Here is a 16,545-nt window from a genome sequence, read left to right as displayed (position 1 = left end):
CTAAGAGACTGAGTTTGTCGATCAGAAAGGTCAGCAGTTCGAATCCCTAGCACCGCGTAACAGAGTGAGCTCCCATTACTTGCCCCAGTTTCTTTCAACCTAGCAGTTCGAAAGCATGTAAAAATGCAAGTAGAAAAATAGGAACCACTTTTGGTGAGAAGGTAACAGCGTTCCGTGCGCCCTCGGTGTTTAGTCATGCCGGCCACATGACCACGGAGATGTCTTCAGACAGCGCTGGCTCTTCGGCTTTGAAATGAAAATGAGCACCACTCCTTAGAGTCGGGAATGACTAGCACATATGTGCGAGGGGAACCTTTACCTTTAATATACATTAATGAAAATATCTATGGAGGAAGAAATGTCGGAAGGGAAAGATTGAATTATAATTTAAAAAAAAAGAATATATTATGTTGCTACACTTGTAACTAAGTGTAAATTTGAAAAAAAAAAAGTAAACTAAAATTTTCTACCAAAAGAATTGCTGGGGGAAATTTGCTCAATGGTATTATACATCTAATCACCTTATTTATGACAGACTGTTAATAGCTTTGTTCTTTCTCATAAATACCTTGTCAGTATTTGTGCTGTGAGCTTTATGTGGAAGGCAATGCCATACAAAATCTCACCCAACATTTTATGTAAAGTCTGGTGTAAATTACATTCTTGTGTGGTATATTAAAAAATTTTTACATAAAACATTCCATGTTTAAAACTCAATAATGCATATGTGTTGATGCTTAATGGAATAAGATGAAAATAGCAACACAAAGTCCACCCTAAAATAGATGTCAACAAACCATGGTTTGGCTGAGGCTTACTTCCAAAGAAATGCATTATAATGTGCTTCTCCTAATAGAGGTGTGAGGAAGTTGTACAATGGCTAACACTATATCATTGTGGGAGCTAATCTGGTTACAAGAGAAATGACAGTTTTCTATGAGAAGCTAATTATGTGTTTTATGTATATGATTTTCAGAAATAAGTTTTAAGTTCAGTGAAAGACTCTTAGAACTTTTGCATAAAATTGTATCTTAAGGCTACAGTCTTGAACTTCAATTATTTGGGAGAAAGCCTCTCAGAATAAAATTGAACTTCTGAGATAGGTTTATATGTGAATTATGGCTCCTATCCTGATTTCTTTCTTTCTTTCTTTTTTTGATAAATGACATAAAAAAGAATGCTTCCCAGCAAGTCTTTAATTGTATAATTTGCCCTGCCTCAAACATGGGTCCAGATGATCTTTCCATTCTTTATTTCTTGGGGGGGGGACTCTTAAAAAGGGGGGGGGACTATTTCTTTCATTTTGATTTTAATCTTAAATATGGTAATAGTCTACTAGCTATATTTCTAAAAATCCATGTGACAGAATGAATCCCAGGAATAATTAAACTTTATTATTTTTATTATACACACACACACATACACACACACACACCACACACACACACAGAGTTATGATCTGGCTCCAAAAATTGGGATGGAATGTGCACAGGTTTTGAAAGAATTCTTAGTGAGGTCTTCTAAAATTCAAACCAGGTATGGTAATCTAATTTTTATCATCCATCTTCAAAATGATATTCATAGACTCACTGAATAAGAATAGTAGAACCATTTTAATTAGAATTTTAAAAAGCAAATGGTATAGTGACAATGTCTGCCTCTACTGGTCTGTGCCCCAACTGTTGGAAGAAATGTCCATCTGGGTTCAAGTCCCAAGTGGGGAAAAAGACAGTGGAAACATGGAGGCTGCTTGGAAAGAAGGTTTAATGGTGGACAGGATCTCATGGCTTGAGTTCCTGAACAGAAAAGGGGATCACATGCTTCCAGATGTTGGGTGAAGAAAAGAGACCAAAATGCTGAAAGTTCCTGGCTTTGTGCCCTCTCTCGCCTTTGATCTTGATCTTGTATTCTTATTGGTTGTCAGACTCCCATGTGACCATGCAGGGGCAACTCTTTAGGTTGTGCTTTGAGTCCAACTTTGGTTGAGCATTGCTTCTTCCCAGGTGCCCTGTGGTGAGTTTCTGTGGGCTAATCCTACCTTTGTTATGTAGAGTAGACTACATCAGGCTTTTTAATGGCCCATTGACATGATGAAAGAAATGTCCTTCTGGGTTCGTCTCCAAGTGGGGAAAAGACACTGGAGACATGGAGACTGCTTGGAAAGATGGTTTATTGTTGGACAGGATCACATGGCTTGAGCCCTGAACAGAAAAGGTGATCACATGCTTCAATGTTGGTGGAGGAGAAGGGCTGAGGGAGGGACTTGATAGGCTTTTTATAACCTGTTCAGTCACACCTCTATGTTTCCTGTTCCAGTGTAAGAAATGTATTCTGATTGGTTGTCAGACTCCCATGGGGCCATGCAGGGGCAACTCTCTAGGCTGTGTTTTGAATCCAGGTTTGGTTGAGTTCTCAGATGCCATGTGGTGAGTTGGGGCCAATATTATCATACTTTAACCCCATCCCCCTGCAGCTGAAGTGGAGAAGTCTTTACTATGTAGAGTGGACTAGCTTGACCCTCTTAATGGCCCATTGACAAAGTGGGGATGGGCAGGAAGCTACAGGAAGTTATTCTGTCTTTTAAAACATGTTTCTTTCTTTTCACATCCATAATATTCTGCCTTTTCAATATTTCCTAGGATATTTCATTTTTCTGGGAGAGGGCTGGGTGATGACTTCCTACAAAGGTGGGGGTTATTAAGAGTGAGTCTGTTTCTTGCCTAAAAACATGTTTCTCCATTTCTTATCCAGGGAAATATAATATTCTGCTTTTTCAATATTTCCCAGGATATTTCATTTTTCTAGGAGAGGGGTGGGTTTTAACTTCCTACACAACATTTATTGATTTTTAAAAAATCCTTATTTATTCTCTTTGGTGAATTAAAGCTACTTCTAAACTTGAAATAATATATATAATGTCCACACTTATCCAAATGCAACATCAACCTGGTTTATGCTGCAAATATAAATATCATAAATAGGTTTGAGAGAATACAACAGGACTCCAAAATTGACATGTTCAGGAATGTGCTTAAAGAAACTGAAGTGATAAAACCCCGTTTCAATTCCACTTAAATTGGCCATCATGGAAATGTGGATTAAGCAACACTGCTTCCCCATCTCAGTATGTGTACATAAAGCCACTATGCTTTCTTACTGAGAATGCATATATTGTTGGAAGAAATGTCCTTCTGGGTTCACCTCCAAGTGGGGAAAAAGACACTGGAAACATGGAGGCTGCTTAGAAAGATGGTTTAATGGTGGACAGGACCACATGGCTTGAGGTCCTGGGGAAAAAGGTGATCACATGCTTCCAGGTGTTGGGTGAAGAAGAAGGATCGAGGAAGGAGCTTGCAGAGCTTTTTATAATCTGTTCTGCTCCACCTATTTGCCTCCTGCTCCTGTGCAAGAAATGTATTCTGATTGGTTGTCAGACTCACGTGGGGCCATGCAGGGGCAACTCTTTAGGCTGTTTTTTTAACCCAGGTTTGGTTGAATTCTCAGATGCCATGTGGTGAGTGGGTAAAGGCTAGTCATGCCTTAATCCCATCTCCCTAGAGCTGAAGGGGAGAACTCTTTATTATGTAAAGTGGACTAGCTCAGGCTTTAGTGGCTCATTGACAAAAAGGGGGGTGGGTGGGCAGGAAGCTGCAGGAATTTACTTTGTGTTTACAACGTGTTTCTCCCTTTTTCACATCCAGGAAAATATAATATTCTGCCTTTTCAATATTTCCTAGGATATTTCATTTTCTGGGAGAGGGCTGGGTGATAACTTCCTACAATATTCCTGGCCATCTAGCTGCATTGGCACAAAACGCTGAACCAAACTAGCCAGCCATCTCTTAATGTAACGTGAGAATCTAGGCCTGTGGGTACTTCCAAGTTGCAAGGAATTGTCTACACCTGGAAAACTAGTTTTACTCAAACTAGTAGAACCTCTTCTTCAAGTTTAGTTTCTCTCCTGTTGATCCTTGGACATGTTCGTTTACTTGATAATAATATGGAAGTATGTTGACATTACCTTCCTCCAGGATGTTTTTCAATTTCCTAGTATAGTTTACTGAAAGACACCTATTTCGTCTCACCCTAAGCCCACCTTAGCAATACAACACAAAAAGCGCGTGCTTGTTTACACAGCACGCAGCCTCTCCGGCTTTCTGCCAGAATCAATTTCGTACATCCATCGCTCGACACTCGACTCCTCTTCCCTGATCAGCGAGACATCCTTTCCCATCGGTGACCGAATAAGGCGCCCGCGCCCTAGTTTTGGCGGCTAAAGGTTGTTCTTGTTTTCAGTCAGGCCGCTTCCGGTTGTGATTGCCTCCCTCCCCCACGCTTTCCGGTTTTGGGGGTGGTGGGGGAAAGTGGATGCCGGCTGTTTGCGATGGTTCGCTTCCTGCAGGTCCGCCAACGAGCCCCGCTCCCCCTTTGTGGAAACTGTTCGGCTGTGCAGGTGAGCGGACGGGAGGCGGCTCTAAAAAAAGCCCGATGGAGAAACGAGAGTGGAAGGACGGGATGAGAGGGGAAAAGCCAGGGAAGGAAGCCAAGAAGGGCGGCAGTGGAGGGGCGAAGCTGCTCCGAGGACAAAGCATCTCCTCCTTGAGGGCAGGACGTGTCCGGCAATCAGTTTGCCGGGCAGAGGATCTTTAACACACAGGGTTGACTTTTTCGTCTTAGAATTCTTTACAGAATTCCCTGAATTTCCGAGAAGTGTTTTAGGACGACGTAGCAATGTAGGACATGAATCATGCATAGGGTCTAATGCCTAATCTGCAGGTTTTAAGGTAAACAAGCTGCCAGCGATCCTAAGAAACTTCTGCTTTTGCTTCCTGCTTTTTGGGTTAAGATCTGTATCAACAGCACATGACTACCAATGCATGAATAATAACGTATTCAACTTGTATGTTGCCAGTCACTGAACAACTCTGGGTGGCTCACAGTAGGACAACAAATATCAATCCTCATTTAACAACCACAATCGAGCCCAAAGTTTATGTTGCTAAGTGAGACATTTGTTAAGTGAGTTTTGCCCCACCCCCCATTTTGAGAACTCTCTTGCCACAGTTGTTAAGTGAATCACTGCAATTGATAAGTTAGAAACCCGGTTGTTAAGTGAATTTGCCTTCCCCATTGACTTTGCTTATCAGAAAGTCGCAAAAGGGGATCACCTGATCTTGGGCCATAAATATGAACCAGTTGCCAAGCATATGAATTTTGATCACGTGACCATTGGAGATGCTGCAAAGGTAACTGTGAAAAACGGTCCTAGGTCCCTTTTTCAGTGCCATTGCAACTTTGAACAAATGAACTGTTGTAAGTCAAGGACTATCTGTACATAAAATCAATAAAACATAAAGATAAAAGATGTCAACCATGAGGAAGCAAGAGCCTCTGCCTTGCCGAAAGCCTGGGTGAAGAGCCAGATTTTCAAAGCCATGTGATTTTTAAGGGCAGCCCAACATACAGATTATTGCAATAGTCAAGTCACAAGGTGACCAGGGCCTCTTGATGTAGGAAAGGGTGCAACTGAGGTATAAAATGGAGTTGGGCAAAGGCCTATATGCAGGATTGTGACTCCAGGAAAAGCAACAGGTTGCATAGCAAGCTTGAAAACGGAAGATCAAAGATGGAATATCTGCAGATCTGGGCAGTTCAGACAGCCACAACCACTCGAGTCTTGATAGGACTGAGTGGCCTAAAATGTTGCTTATAAATGGACTGTCTTTCAGTGAAGAAAGACCTTAAACATAAATAATGTTTATAGTGGTGATATGAGCATTTTACAGAGTTTAGTTTTTGGCAATACAAATTAAGTGAAATTAATGTTTTGGGGGCTTGAACTGTACAAGAAACTCAATTGAGTCCTCTGTTGAGAAATTAAACCTTCTGTTTGAAACGTGGATCAAAGGCAATGTACTATCGTAATTTTGTTGCTCAAAACACACCTCTTCCAGATGGTATTTGAGTCATGATACTATACTGATTTGGTTATATTTTGGTACCATTAATTTAATTTTATTAAATTTCCACTAGCTTGAGGCCTTTTAATCTCACAGAATATTTGAGATTCTACTAATATTTCATATAAGCTCTTTCAGCAGAAATGTTTGCGTTTCAATTCACAGGTTGGCGGCTTATAAATATAATGAATAAATGGACAAATAAACTGGGTCAAGAGATACTGTCAGATTCACTGATATAAAGACAAACAAACCACAAGTAGTCCTTGCTTATCAGTGGAAATTGGGACATTGAACTTTGTCACTAAGTGATGCAGTCATATAGTGTGATGTCACATTATTGTACCAACTTATGGTGGCAGTTCCAGCAGTCCCAACTGCTGCTAACATTAGGCAAAACTTACATGGTCACATCATTCTGCAGTTTTGTGACTTGCCAGCTTCCCATTGACCTTGCTTGTCAGAAGCTGGCAGTAAAAGTTGCAATGGATACAACTACAAGGTCAATTCCTAAGTCCTCATTCAGTGCTGGCATAACTTTAAGCAGTTCTGAATGAGTGGTCATTAAATGAAGACCACCTGTACAGGTATATGCTCCTGCTGAAGCTGGATAGTTCATATCTATATCATGTCTGTTTAGAGATCTTGACTTAGGGTAATATAAACACAACTCGGCAGTGTAATCAATCCTTGGAACATTATTTTCTGTTTGATGTCATGATGTATTTTATGTATGGCAGGCAGAAGCTTCTCCATATTCTCTAGTTGACATCTGTTTGAATGTCTTGGTTGCTGATCTGGCAAAGTTCTGTACAGAAAGACCAGATGGATCGCTGTGCTTGAAAGAATCTCAAAGGCTTCCACAAGAAGTAGCCGATCGATTGCTGCAAATAATGTCTTATCAAGGTAAGAGATTTCTAGGCCAGAAGAGACAGAATGTTAACAAAGCAGGGTCCTGAATATGGGATTGCTCGTAAATTAGAACTCTTAATTCTGTTTATTTCACATTTGGGAGCTCTAAGGATTCAGGAAAATAGTCCATGATTCAGCAGCACGTATACTGTATATACTCGAGTATAAGCCTAGTTTTTCAGCCCACTTTTTGGGCTGAAAAAAGCCGCCTCGGCTTATACTCGAGTCAGTGAAAAATTTGCCCAAAATGGAGGAGAAAAAGGGGCGGGGCCATGCCGCTGGGTGACACTCGTGAATGGCCCAGTGCCCCTGTGAGTTTCCCCTCCCTCTGTGTCAGTTTGCTGCGCAGCGCGCACTGCACCATCCCCCCTCCTCACGTTCTAATGTAATGCAGGGCTGTCTTACGATTCCCCTTCCTCCCCCTCCTGCCGCTCTGCAACGATGTCCCACCTCCTCCTTGTTATGGCAAGCAGCCACATAGCGATGTCCCACCTTCTCTGGTACAGTGATCCAATGATAGGAATCACTGTGCCGTGTGTCATAGGAGGCGGGACATCGCTCCCGCGGCTGCACGGGACATCATCATCACAGCGGGACATCAGCATCATGAGGTGAGTGAAGTATTTCATTGAATACACCGCTAGTTTACTGTTTTTCTTTGAAATAAATATTCAAAAACATTATTGGTATCTATTTTTATTTTTGAAATTTACCGGTAGCTGCTGCATTTCCCACCCTAGGCTTATACTCGAGTCAATAACTTTTCCAGTTTTTTGTGGTAAAATTGGGTGCCTCGGCTTATATTCGGGTCGGCCTATACTCGAGTATATACGGTAGTTATGCATTGCTTAACAGTGGCAATCCAGTCTCAATTTTCATAATAACTTGAGGATTACTCAAGGTTAGCTTGGACTACTTTAAAAATACAGGTATCATTTCTTAATAGAGCTTTACCAGATGGCAGTTCTTAGCTCATCTTGGCTGATTTTTGAAATAGAATATGTTTGGTTTTGGTTACTGCTGGAATGGGCGTGGGAATTTCAGTGCTGTTGGCTAACCTATGAAGTTGCAAAAAACATTCTGGAAAAAAGCAGTAGTCAACTACTTCTGTAGTGCTGCCAAGGAAGTGACATATATGCATTATCAAGAGTCAACTTTAACTTGTGGAAATTTTTATCATTAATATGCAAATAGGAAAAAGTTGAACTGATTTCAGAACTTTGCTCGGTCTGATGTATATCTTTTTTTTTATTTACTGCCAGAGTTGTTAAATGATGGTACTGTGGGCATTTTCCAAGGCAACCAAATTCGTTTGAAGCAAGCTTGCATCCGCAAAGCGAAAATCTCAGCCCAATCCTTCAAGAAGGCCTTCTGCCATCATAAACTAGTACAGCTTGATGCTGCAGGAATGAATGAAACTGTTACCATTGCAGATGTTGTGAGTGGATTGGGAAGCAATAATTGGATCCAGAACAATCTCCAGTGCCTTATCTTGGACTCATTAACTCTTTTTCCTACAAATTCGTATGAAAGATGCTTTGGTCAGCTCCCCGGTCTTCGTTCTTTGAGTATTACAAATGTGCTGTTCGGGGATGAACATCTAGCAGATGTTGCTACCCTGCCAAGATTAGAAAGCTTGAACATATCCAACACTTCTGTTACAAACATATCTGCACTCCTCGCCTGCAGAAATCGTCTGAGATCTCTAACTATGTACAGTCTGAAATGTTTGAAAATGCCTACTGCAAAATTCTTAGATGTCATAGGAAGACTAAAGTATCTGGTTCACCTTGACATCTCAGACGATCAGCATTCTGGATCCGAGATTGCCTTTTGTTTGCTAAGGCAAAAAGACATTCTGCCTAATCTTGTATCATTGGACATTTCAGGGAACAAATCTATTACTGATGAAGCCGTAGAAGCCTTTGTCAGACAGCGGCCGCGAATGCACTTTATAGGTTTGTTAGGTACAGCAGCTGGATTCACAGAGTTCGTTTCAGGACAGGGAAGCTTGAAGGTTGGGACCACTGAAATACACTGCAGCTAGAGTGATAATTGATAAACCAGAAGATTGCATGATCTGAAAATCTAACTGTAGCTCGAGTTAATTTATTTGCAGCATAGAACTAATAATGTTGATACTACCAAGGGTTTCTTTCTTTAAAATGGTTATATTATTCAAAAAGAAGTTTAAAGGAAATAACTAAATAACTAACAGCCTTCTTGTACTAACACACAAGATTTATGATTTTGCCTTTTGCTAGCTGAAAACTTATTTTCCTCCCTTCAACTGAAAAAAGATCTGATTTAATATTAACAAAAGCCGAAGTTTGATTTATCCCTGAAGTTTCTCCAAAATGTAATAGGCTGACCCAGATTCCAGGGTGGAGTTGATTTAAATTACGATTTAAATCACTAGTAAAAAGACTTAGTTTAAGCAACTCGATTTAAATCATAATTTTTAAAGTGCAGCTGTCAACTCTGTCCCACAGCAGCTGCTCTTCTGATCTGCTATTGACTCGACAGTCCCAATATTGCAGAATATACAACCTCATGCTACAGAATTAAGCTCAATTTCATGCTGAATTAATGTATCTTAAATAGAAAACTATCTCTGGATAGATTTTTACTCCAAAAGCATTTTATTAAAATAAATTTGATAAAAATTAAAAAAATGATTTAAATAAATAATAATAATTTTTATTTATTGTTTTAAAAAAAATCATTAATTTTCATCCACCCTGCCATGGTCACTTTTAATAAAAGCAATAGCTAAGTAAGCCATCAATTTGGTGGGAAAGTAATACTGTGTATCGCAGAACCTTTAGATCATTTTTGTCTAAAGACGGTTCCTTGATAAGCTTTGCTGATTAACTCGTAATTCAGTATGGCTTCACTATTTTAGCCTAGCAGAATGGAGAAGTATGACAAAAGTGTTTTTGTGCTTTAAAGCCGGGGTCCCCAACCCCTGGTTCATGGACTGGTACTAGGCTGCGGCATGCCAGAAACGGGGCCGTGCAAGCAAGCAAAGCCCCATCTGTGGGATGTAGGCAGCATGTGAAACCCCGCCCCCGCCAGTCTGCAGATAAACCTCTCTATGGAACAGGTCCCTGGTGCCCAAAAGGTTGGGGATCGCTGGCTTAAAAATGTTACTTAGGATAGGGTGCTTGCCTTCCAATGTAATTGTTGCAAGACTCATGCTACTAAATTTATTCTGATCAGAGTTACACTAAAGGAATGATATCTTCATATGTTGAAAGGTCTCGGGAGGAGAAAATGAAATGCAGATTTTAGAAGCTCTGAAACGCTACAACGAAAGGCCAGTATTTGTGAAGGAGGCCTTCTTTCATCTTTTTCTGCAAACCTGTTTTATGAAAATTACAAAGCCTGAAATTTTAAAGGTGAGGGAGTTTAATTTGAAAGAAATAATTGCTTGCCAATTGTTGACGTTTGACCATATTCAATAAATACCATTATTTAAAATTTTAAAGATACAAATAGGTTTGTGTCCTTTGATTTTTTTTTCTTATTAAACTATATAATGTGTCCTCATCACTGTCTCTTTTCATCTTATAGCTTGTGATTATTGGAATGAAGAATCACCCTTTGGATTTGGCAGTACAGTTGACTGCTAGCGCCTGTGTCCTTAATTTAACTAGGCAAGGCCTAGCAGCAGGTGTGCCTGTTCGGCTGCTCTCCAGTGTAATTCAGCTGCTCCTTAAAGCCATGGAAACATTTCCTGAACAACGACAGGTAAGGATATAGAATAGGATGTCCCATACGAACACACACACACATTTGCACAAATCACTCCTACTGTGTACTTGGTGCAGCTGATTTTGAATTCCTTTGCTGAGAGGAAAAACAGACCCTATAGAAGTCCTATTTCATTGCCAGAGGCAACAGACATACATTGGATTTTTTTCACTTACATTAATCTTTTCTGTTTTGCTTCTGCTTTTCATGCATCAATATGCCACATAGGATTCTGTGGCCTACCCATTGCTTCTGCCTAGCTGGATTTACACACTCCCATTTGTAAAAGTTGTTTGATATGCCATTCAAAAACATTATTTTATTTAGTAATAATTCCCTTTCCTTAAGATTCAAAGCACTGAAAGCATACCCTTCTTAGTTGACCATTTCATGAACAACTAAAAATTCATGTTCTGAATATCACATTTTTATAACATTCTCTTTTTTTCCTTCTTTCCACACAGCTCCAGAAGAATTGTCTTCTTTCATTATCTAGTGTCAGGATCCTCCAAGATGTTCCATTTAACAGGTGAGTGATATTCTGTTTGCATGTTTCACAGTGCAAATGGTCAATTGAAAGTGAAGCCTTAATCTGGGTGAAAGAGATTTTCCTTTTTATGCAATAACATTAAGCTATCTTCTTACATACTGTATATCCCATCACCAAATTAAAATTCAGAGCTGTTTTTTTCAAGCATGAATATTCATTATTTACTAATCTCTCTTCCTAATGAAAAGACTGACAATGTTGAGTAGATTTCTGTTCTAAGGCTCATTCCATTTCAATTTAAATTCATTTTAGATGTGATGCCAATGAACTAAAACACTGTTTTATGGAATTTTGTGTGGCTTCTCACCAAAATTTGGCTCTCTGAATATGTATCATTGGAATACTAATAATCTGGACTAAGTGGTTGGCATATTTACGAGGCCTAATTTCCACACATGTGGAGTGCCACATAGAAAAGCTATTTATACTTGACTAGCGCTGCATTTATAATCAGATCTCCCATATTAATCTATAGATGGCAGATTGAAAGAAATATTGTATCAATAATGCATTATTGATGTATCTTTTCTATAATTATTCATTCTGGACAAAATTTTAAAAATCCAAATCTAGCATAGATTTGATAGAGGAACTGTTGTTAAATTTTATATGCATGCATTGTAATTATTGGCATTTATAAATAGTAAAACATGCATGCACCGGATCATTAATTCAGTTTGTTCTGGGGGGGGAAATTGTAAAAGGCTATGGAATTGTTAGATTGATTTACAAGTGCTCAATTTTCTGATTCAATCCAAATCAACTATCTGATTCAGGAATTACATAGTTGCTTTGAACTGAACTTCTAAATTTAATTCTTAGCAGAGCATAGTAGACATATTTAGCAATGTCTTCTTAAGAGAAAAAAAAATGAAGCCTATTTTGAACCTAATTCAGCTCAGTTTAAAATACAATACCTACCAAAACTAAGTGTTATGCATATCACATTCCTGGGTTATACATAATTCTTAGAAAATGTAGTTTTTGAGTTTTTATTTATTTATTTAATATTTTATTAACTAGATTTGTAAGACACCCCACCTCAAACAACCACAAAAGAATTTTGTACTTCTAAATATAATATAAAATAGAATTTTGTTTGTACATAAATAGTTGTTTAAAAACTATTGGAAGTGATAAAAAAAATAAAATGCTTTTAAATCGTAGGTTTGTGGCTGCCAAATTTGTTGTTCAATGGCTTTGTAATCAGGAGAATCAACATATACAAAGAATTGCAGTTAATGTAATCTCTATCCTGGGACTTAAGGTATGTGGCTTTACTTTTAATCCAGTATTTTCATGAGCTCTCCAAGGTATTACTTTAAAAGTCTGCTTTGTTTTTAGCTTTCAGATGAGCAAGCAGCACAACTTTCTGCCGAATTCTACATTGTTGTTGGGGTGAGTCCTCTCTGTCTCCCCTGTTGAGTTAAGAGGACAGGGGATTTTCCATGTTTTTATATTGTACTATTTGTAGTGCTCTCCTTTTTATAGAAACTGCTTGAAATAATTGAACAAAAAACAAATCAGAGTGAATTAGATGCGACTTTTCATTTTACACTTCGTGCACTTTGGAATCTCACAGATGAAGCTCCAACTATTTGTACACACTTTATGGACCACAAAGGACTGAATCTTTTCTTGGAAGTTTTAGAGGTAAATAAGGCAGCTCTGTTGGTACACTACATAAGATGATAGATAGAACACAACATACATTTAGTTATTTTTTCTTTACAGATTTTTTCTTCTGATTCATCTATACAACACAAAGTTCTTGGCCTCTTGGTAAGATCAAAATCAGGTGCGGCATACAAAAATAATTTCATAAAATTAGCATGACTTTTTATTTTTTTAAGATGAAAATAGATCTTTTTATGAGTATTCCTCCTTGCCTTCTCTGCTCCAGCCATGCCAAAAAATTAGGAATACTAATTGAAATAAAGGTTTCCTTCATTTGCTCTCCCCAAAGTTCATAAAGCTTTACTTTAATTCGGTAAAGGTTCCCCTCGCACATATTTGCCAGTTGTTCCCGACTCTAGGGGATGGTGCTCATCTCCATTTCAAAGCCGAAGAGCCAGTGCTGTCCGAAGACGTCTCTGTGGTCATGTGGCCGGCATGACTAAACGTCGAAGGTGCATGGAACACTATTACCTTCCCACCAAATGTGGTCCCTATTTTTTCTACTTGCATTTTTACATGCTTTCAAACTGCTAGGTTAGCAGAAGCTGGGACAAGTAACAGTGCTCACTCTGTTAAGCAGTGCTAGGGATTCGAACTGCCAAATTGCTGACCTTTCTGATCAACAAGCTCAGCGTGTTAGCTACTGAGCCACCACGTCCCTTTAATTCACTACAGCAACCCATATAACTGGCAGTTCTCAAACCTTCCTGAAATGAGGTAGCCAAAAACATGGCAGTTTTGAATAATATAAGTTTTAGGAGCAAAATATGCTAAAATAAGTGTAGAATGGATGTATTAATCTATTTCACCTTTAACCCACCACCACCGAGGTAAAATGCAGGTAGTCTTGTATAGCGACTGCCTCATATAGCAACCAGTTGTGGCAGTGATGAAAAAGTGACTTTGCCACCAATCCTCACATTTATGACCTTTGCAGTTCTGTAAAATAAATGAAAGCCGAAGTAAAATAATAAGCACAGTCAAGATTTTGCTTAGTGACCACTTCACTTAATGACTGATTTGGGGATCCCTAAACAAGGACTAACTATATAGGTAAATTATCAGATGCTTGCCTTTGATTTCAAAGTCTTGTTTTCAGAGTTGTGTTTTTTCCCTATCCTAATAAGAACAACGTGGCGGAGGTGAGAGAGCTGCACCCCAGGCTAATGCAGAAGGACTTCATGGATAATGTCAGTGAACTTCTGAACAGTTCTGAGATAGAAGTCAGCTATTTTGCTGCTGGGATTACGGCCAATTTGATATCTAGAGGTGAAGAAGCCTGGACATTGAATCAAAAACAGAGAAGATCTCTTATTGAAAAGCTGGTATAGTGAATTCAATACTGTAATTCTTGAAAAGCATTTTCAAGGTTGCCTGAAGTATTTAAACTTGTATTCTCTGTCACAGCATTCAACCCTTTTGAAGTGGCCAACACCAGAATGCAAGATGGTAGCACTGCCAGCTTATAGGTATAATGTTAAAATAAATCTTGAACAACAATTCTGTATTTACTGCTTACATCCCTGCATGCTGTCTGCTCATGTGCCAGTGGATTCTTTTCCTGGCATATGCAAGCTTCCCGCCCCCCAGAATATAAAAATATTCTGTTAATTAAACACAATGAAAACAATGAAAATCAAATATATTGAGAACAAGATGTAAAATCGAAAGCTTTAATTCACAAGTGTACTTAATAGATCTGAAGCTTATGAACATTATAGATTCTAGAACTTTACTAGAATAAATTAAAGGTCACATTCGTGTACATCTATAAAGGCAAGTGCAGTTAAAAGTGCTGGAGATTATTGCTCCTGTTATTCATTTATAACAGGAGCAATAAATTAGAAATAATCCTGCAAATTTGAGTGCCCTTAACACCTTAGTATAAATGCATCCTCTTCTTCTGCTTAAAGTGACAACTTTAGTACTAACCACGATATTTTAGAAATGCAAAAGGTTGTTGTATTGTGGCTTCATTGACTTGACACAATTTAAGAACTTACCAGGATACAAGTACCTGATAGCACAAAATCAATAACATGCTTATGTTTATTTTTTATGACTGATAAATTTACAAAATATTCTTTAATTCTCAGGTCTCTCAAGCCATTTTACCCACTGCTTGACTGCTTTACATTACCTGGAGTACAGATCTGGGCTGCGTGGGCTATTCTGCATGTCTGCTGCAAAACCTGTAGGTATCCTTCAATAAGCCTTAAAACTTCTTTTTTCTAAAAGCTTGACGTTTATTTAACTTTTTAAACTGAAGGTGGAACTATTGCATCAATTCGTAATTACAATAATGCCAAATTTAACAATCCTGCTGAGTTGTACTAGTTGCTAGTCAGCTTCTGGTTGTAATTCAATGTGTTGATTGTCACCTGTAAACCTACATGGTTTAGGGATGGTTATTTGTGGAATTGCCTCTCCCATAGTCTTCCGTCATCCTCTGCACTCCAACAGTCTCAGCTTGCTTAAAATCCTATCAATTAAGTGGTGTCACCTAGGAAGTGAATCTCCTCTGTCACTGCATTTACTTTTTGGAATGGCATTATCTGGAGATCTAAACTTTGGATCAGGAAGTTTTTGGAGGGTTGCTTTTAACTGAGGAGTTGATATAGAAATATAACATGCCCACCACCCCGGAGATGGAAGAGGAGTTTTTTTTTTTAAAAAATAGAATGTTCTTTCTTTAACTTTGTGAAGCTGCCCAGAATGGTTTTGAAGTTGGGAAGCCTATATACAAACGAAAAATTAAGAGTTCTTACGAGCAATAGGGGAAAGATGTATGTGAATTTGAACGATATTTCCAAATCACTGAAGTGTATTTTCCTTATATATCTTGACTGGAATTGTAAATCAACATGATTTGCAGTTTTAGTGATATTGTAAACAAAGTTGATTATGTTGCAGCATGCAATGTTTTCGACATAACCTCACATATTTTAACACTGTCATGTTTATGTTGAAGATGTTAATTAACAATCTTATTTCTCTTTAGCTGCCAAATACTGTGCAATATTAATTGAAGAGAATGGACTACAGCACTTATATAACATCAAAGAAAATGACCAGAGTGATCCTGATGTCCGGTATTTAGTAAACAAGATATTAAGTTATGTGGAAACTCATGTGAAGTATTATGGGATGCCTAAACATCTAATAGAGCTACAAGGCCATTCAGATTGATAACTGAGGTCATATCTTCTACTGCCATATAGTATTGACATCCTTTTCACCGTCCTCTTTAAAAAAAGAATCAAGATGGTCCTTGTATCTTTTTCAAGTCTTCTGTAATTAGCTTTAACTTATGGCTCTTGTATAATGACAGATGGAAAGAAATTTGGGCTTGTTTCTGCTAAAAAATGAGTTTGAGGCAAACAATTGGGTCAGTCACAAACCACTGTTATGAACTTGTGCACGTCCAAAGAAGAGATCCGGAGTTTAGTTTATTGTACATAAATATTTGTCATGATGTAAGCATAAATCACTTTGTTACTGTATTTTTTTTCTGGGTATACAAAGTATTTTTCTATGAGTGGGGAAAATATTTCAAGAGACTTTTTAGGCTTTATCTAAAAAAGATATGTTCAGTGATGGTATTACAAAATGATTGCATGTTTCTATCTTCAAGAAAATTGGTCATAATGCAAAATAAAGCTTTTATAAGGTCAAATTCACTATATGGTA

General features: G+C 38.3%; 1 protein-coding gene across 3 annotated transcripts; it reads left to right on the top strand.

The window, feature by feature from the left end:
- Positions 1–4,262: 4,262 nt before the first annotated feature.
- On the top strand, positions 4,263–16,535 carry LOC116509347 (protein zyg-11 homolog B-like). Of its 3 annotated transcripts, none has more exons than XM_032218494.1 (14): positions 4,270–4,453; positions 6,705–6,866; positions 8,135–8,889; positions 10,133–10,273; positions 10,449–10,625; positions 11,093–11,157; positions 12,346–12,445; positions 12,523–12,576; positions 12,670–12,831; positions 12,913–12,960; positions 13,983–14,180; positions 14,263–14,324; positions 14,952–15,049; positions 15,857–16,535. In XM_032218494.1, the coding sequence occupies exons 1-14, from the start codon at positions 4,369–4,371 to the stop codon at positions 16,042–16,044; spliced, it is 2,295 nt and encodes a 764-aa protein (XP_032074385.1). In that variant the 5' UTR covers positions 4,270–4,368; the 3' UTR covers positions 16,045–16,535. The 3 variants fall into 3 exon arrangements, with proteins under 3 accessions (XP_032074387.1, XP_032074385.1, XP_032074386.1); XM_032218495.1 differs by having other exon boundaries at positions 4,272–4,453; positions 6,701–6,866; XM_032218496.1 differs by lacking the exons at positions 14,263–14,324; positions 14,952–15,049; positions 15,857–16,535 and having other exon boundaries at positions 4,263–4,453; positions 12,913–12,976; positions 13,983–14,132.
- The last annotated feature ends 10 nt before the right edge of the window (positions 16,536–16,545 follow it).

The sequence above is a fragment of the Thamnophis elegans genome, chromosome 5, assembly GCF_009769535.1.
Source record: "Thamnophis elegans isolate rThaEle1 chromosome 5, rThaEle1.pri, whole genome shotgun sequence".
Lineage (NCBI taxonomy): Eukaryota > Metazoa > Chordata > Lepidosauria > Squamata > Colubridae > Thamnophis > Thamnophis elegans.
This window is presented reverse-complemented; position numbering and strand designations above follow the sequence as displayed.

What these genes read in the sequence shown, in the direction of transcription:
- LOC116509347 (XM_032218494.1), top strand. Translation starts at nt 4,369, where the DNA reads ATGCCGGCTGTTTGCGATGGTTCGCTTCCTGCAGGTCCGCCAACGAGC. An exon ending in CAGGACAGGGAAGCTTGAAG is followed by an intron (nt 8,890 to 10,132) that starts GTTGGGACCACT and finishes ATATGTTGAAAG; the next exon opens with GTCTCGGGAGGAGAAAATGA. An exon ending in TCTCTATCCTGGGACTTAAG is followed by an intron (nt 12,446 to 12,522) that starts GTATGTGGCTTT and finishes CTTTGTTTTTAG; the next exon opens with CTTTCAGATGAGCAAGCAGC.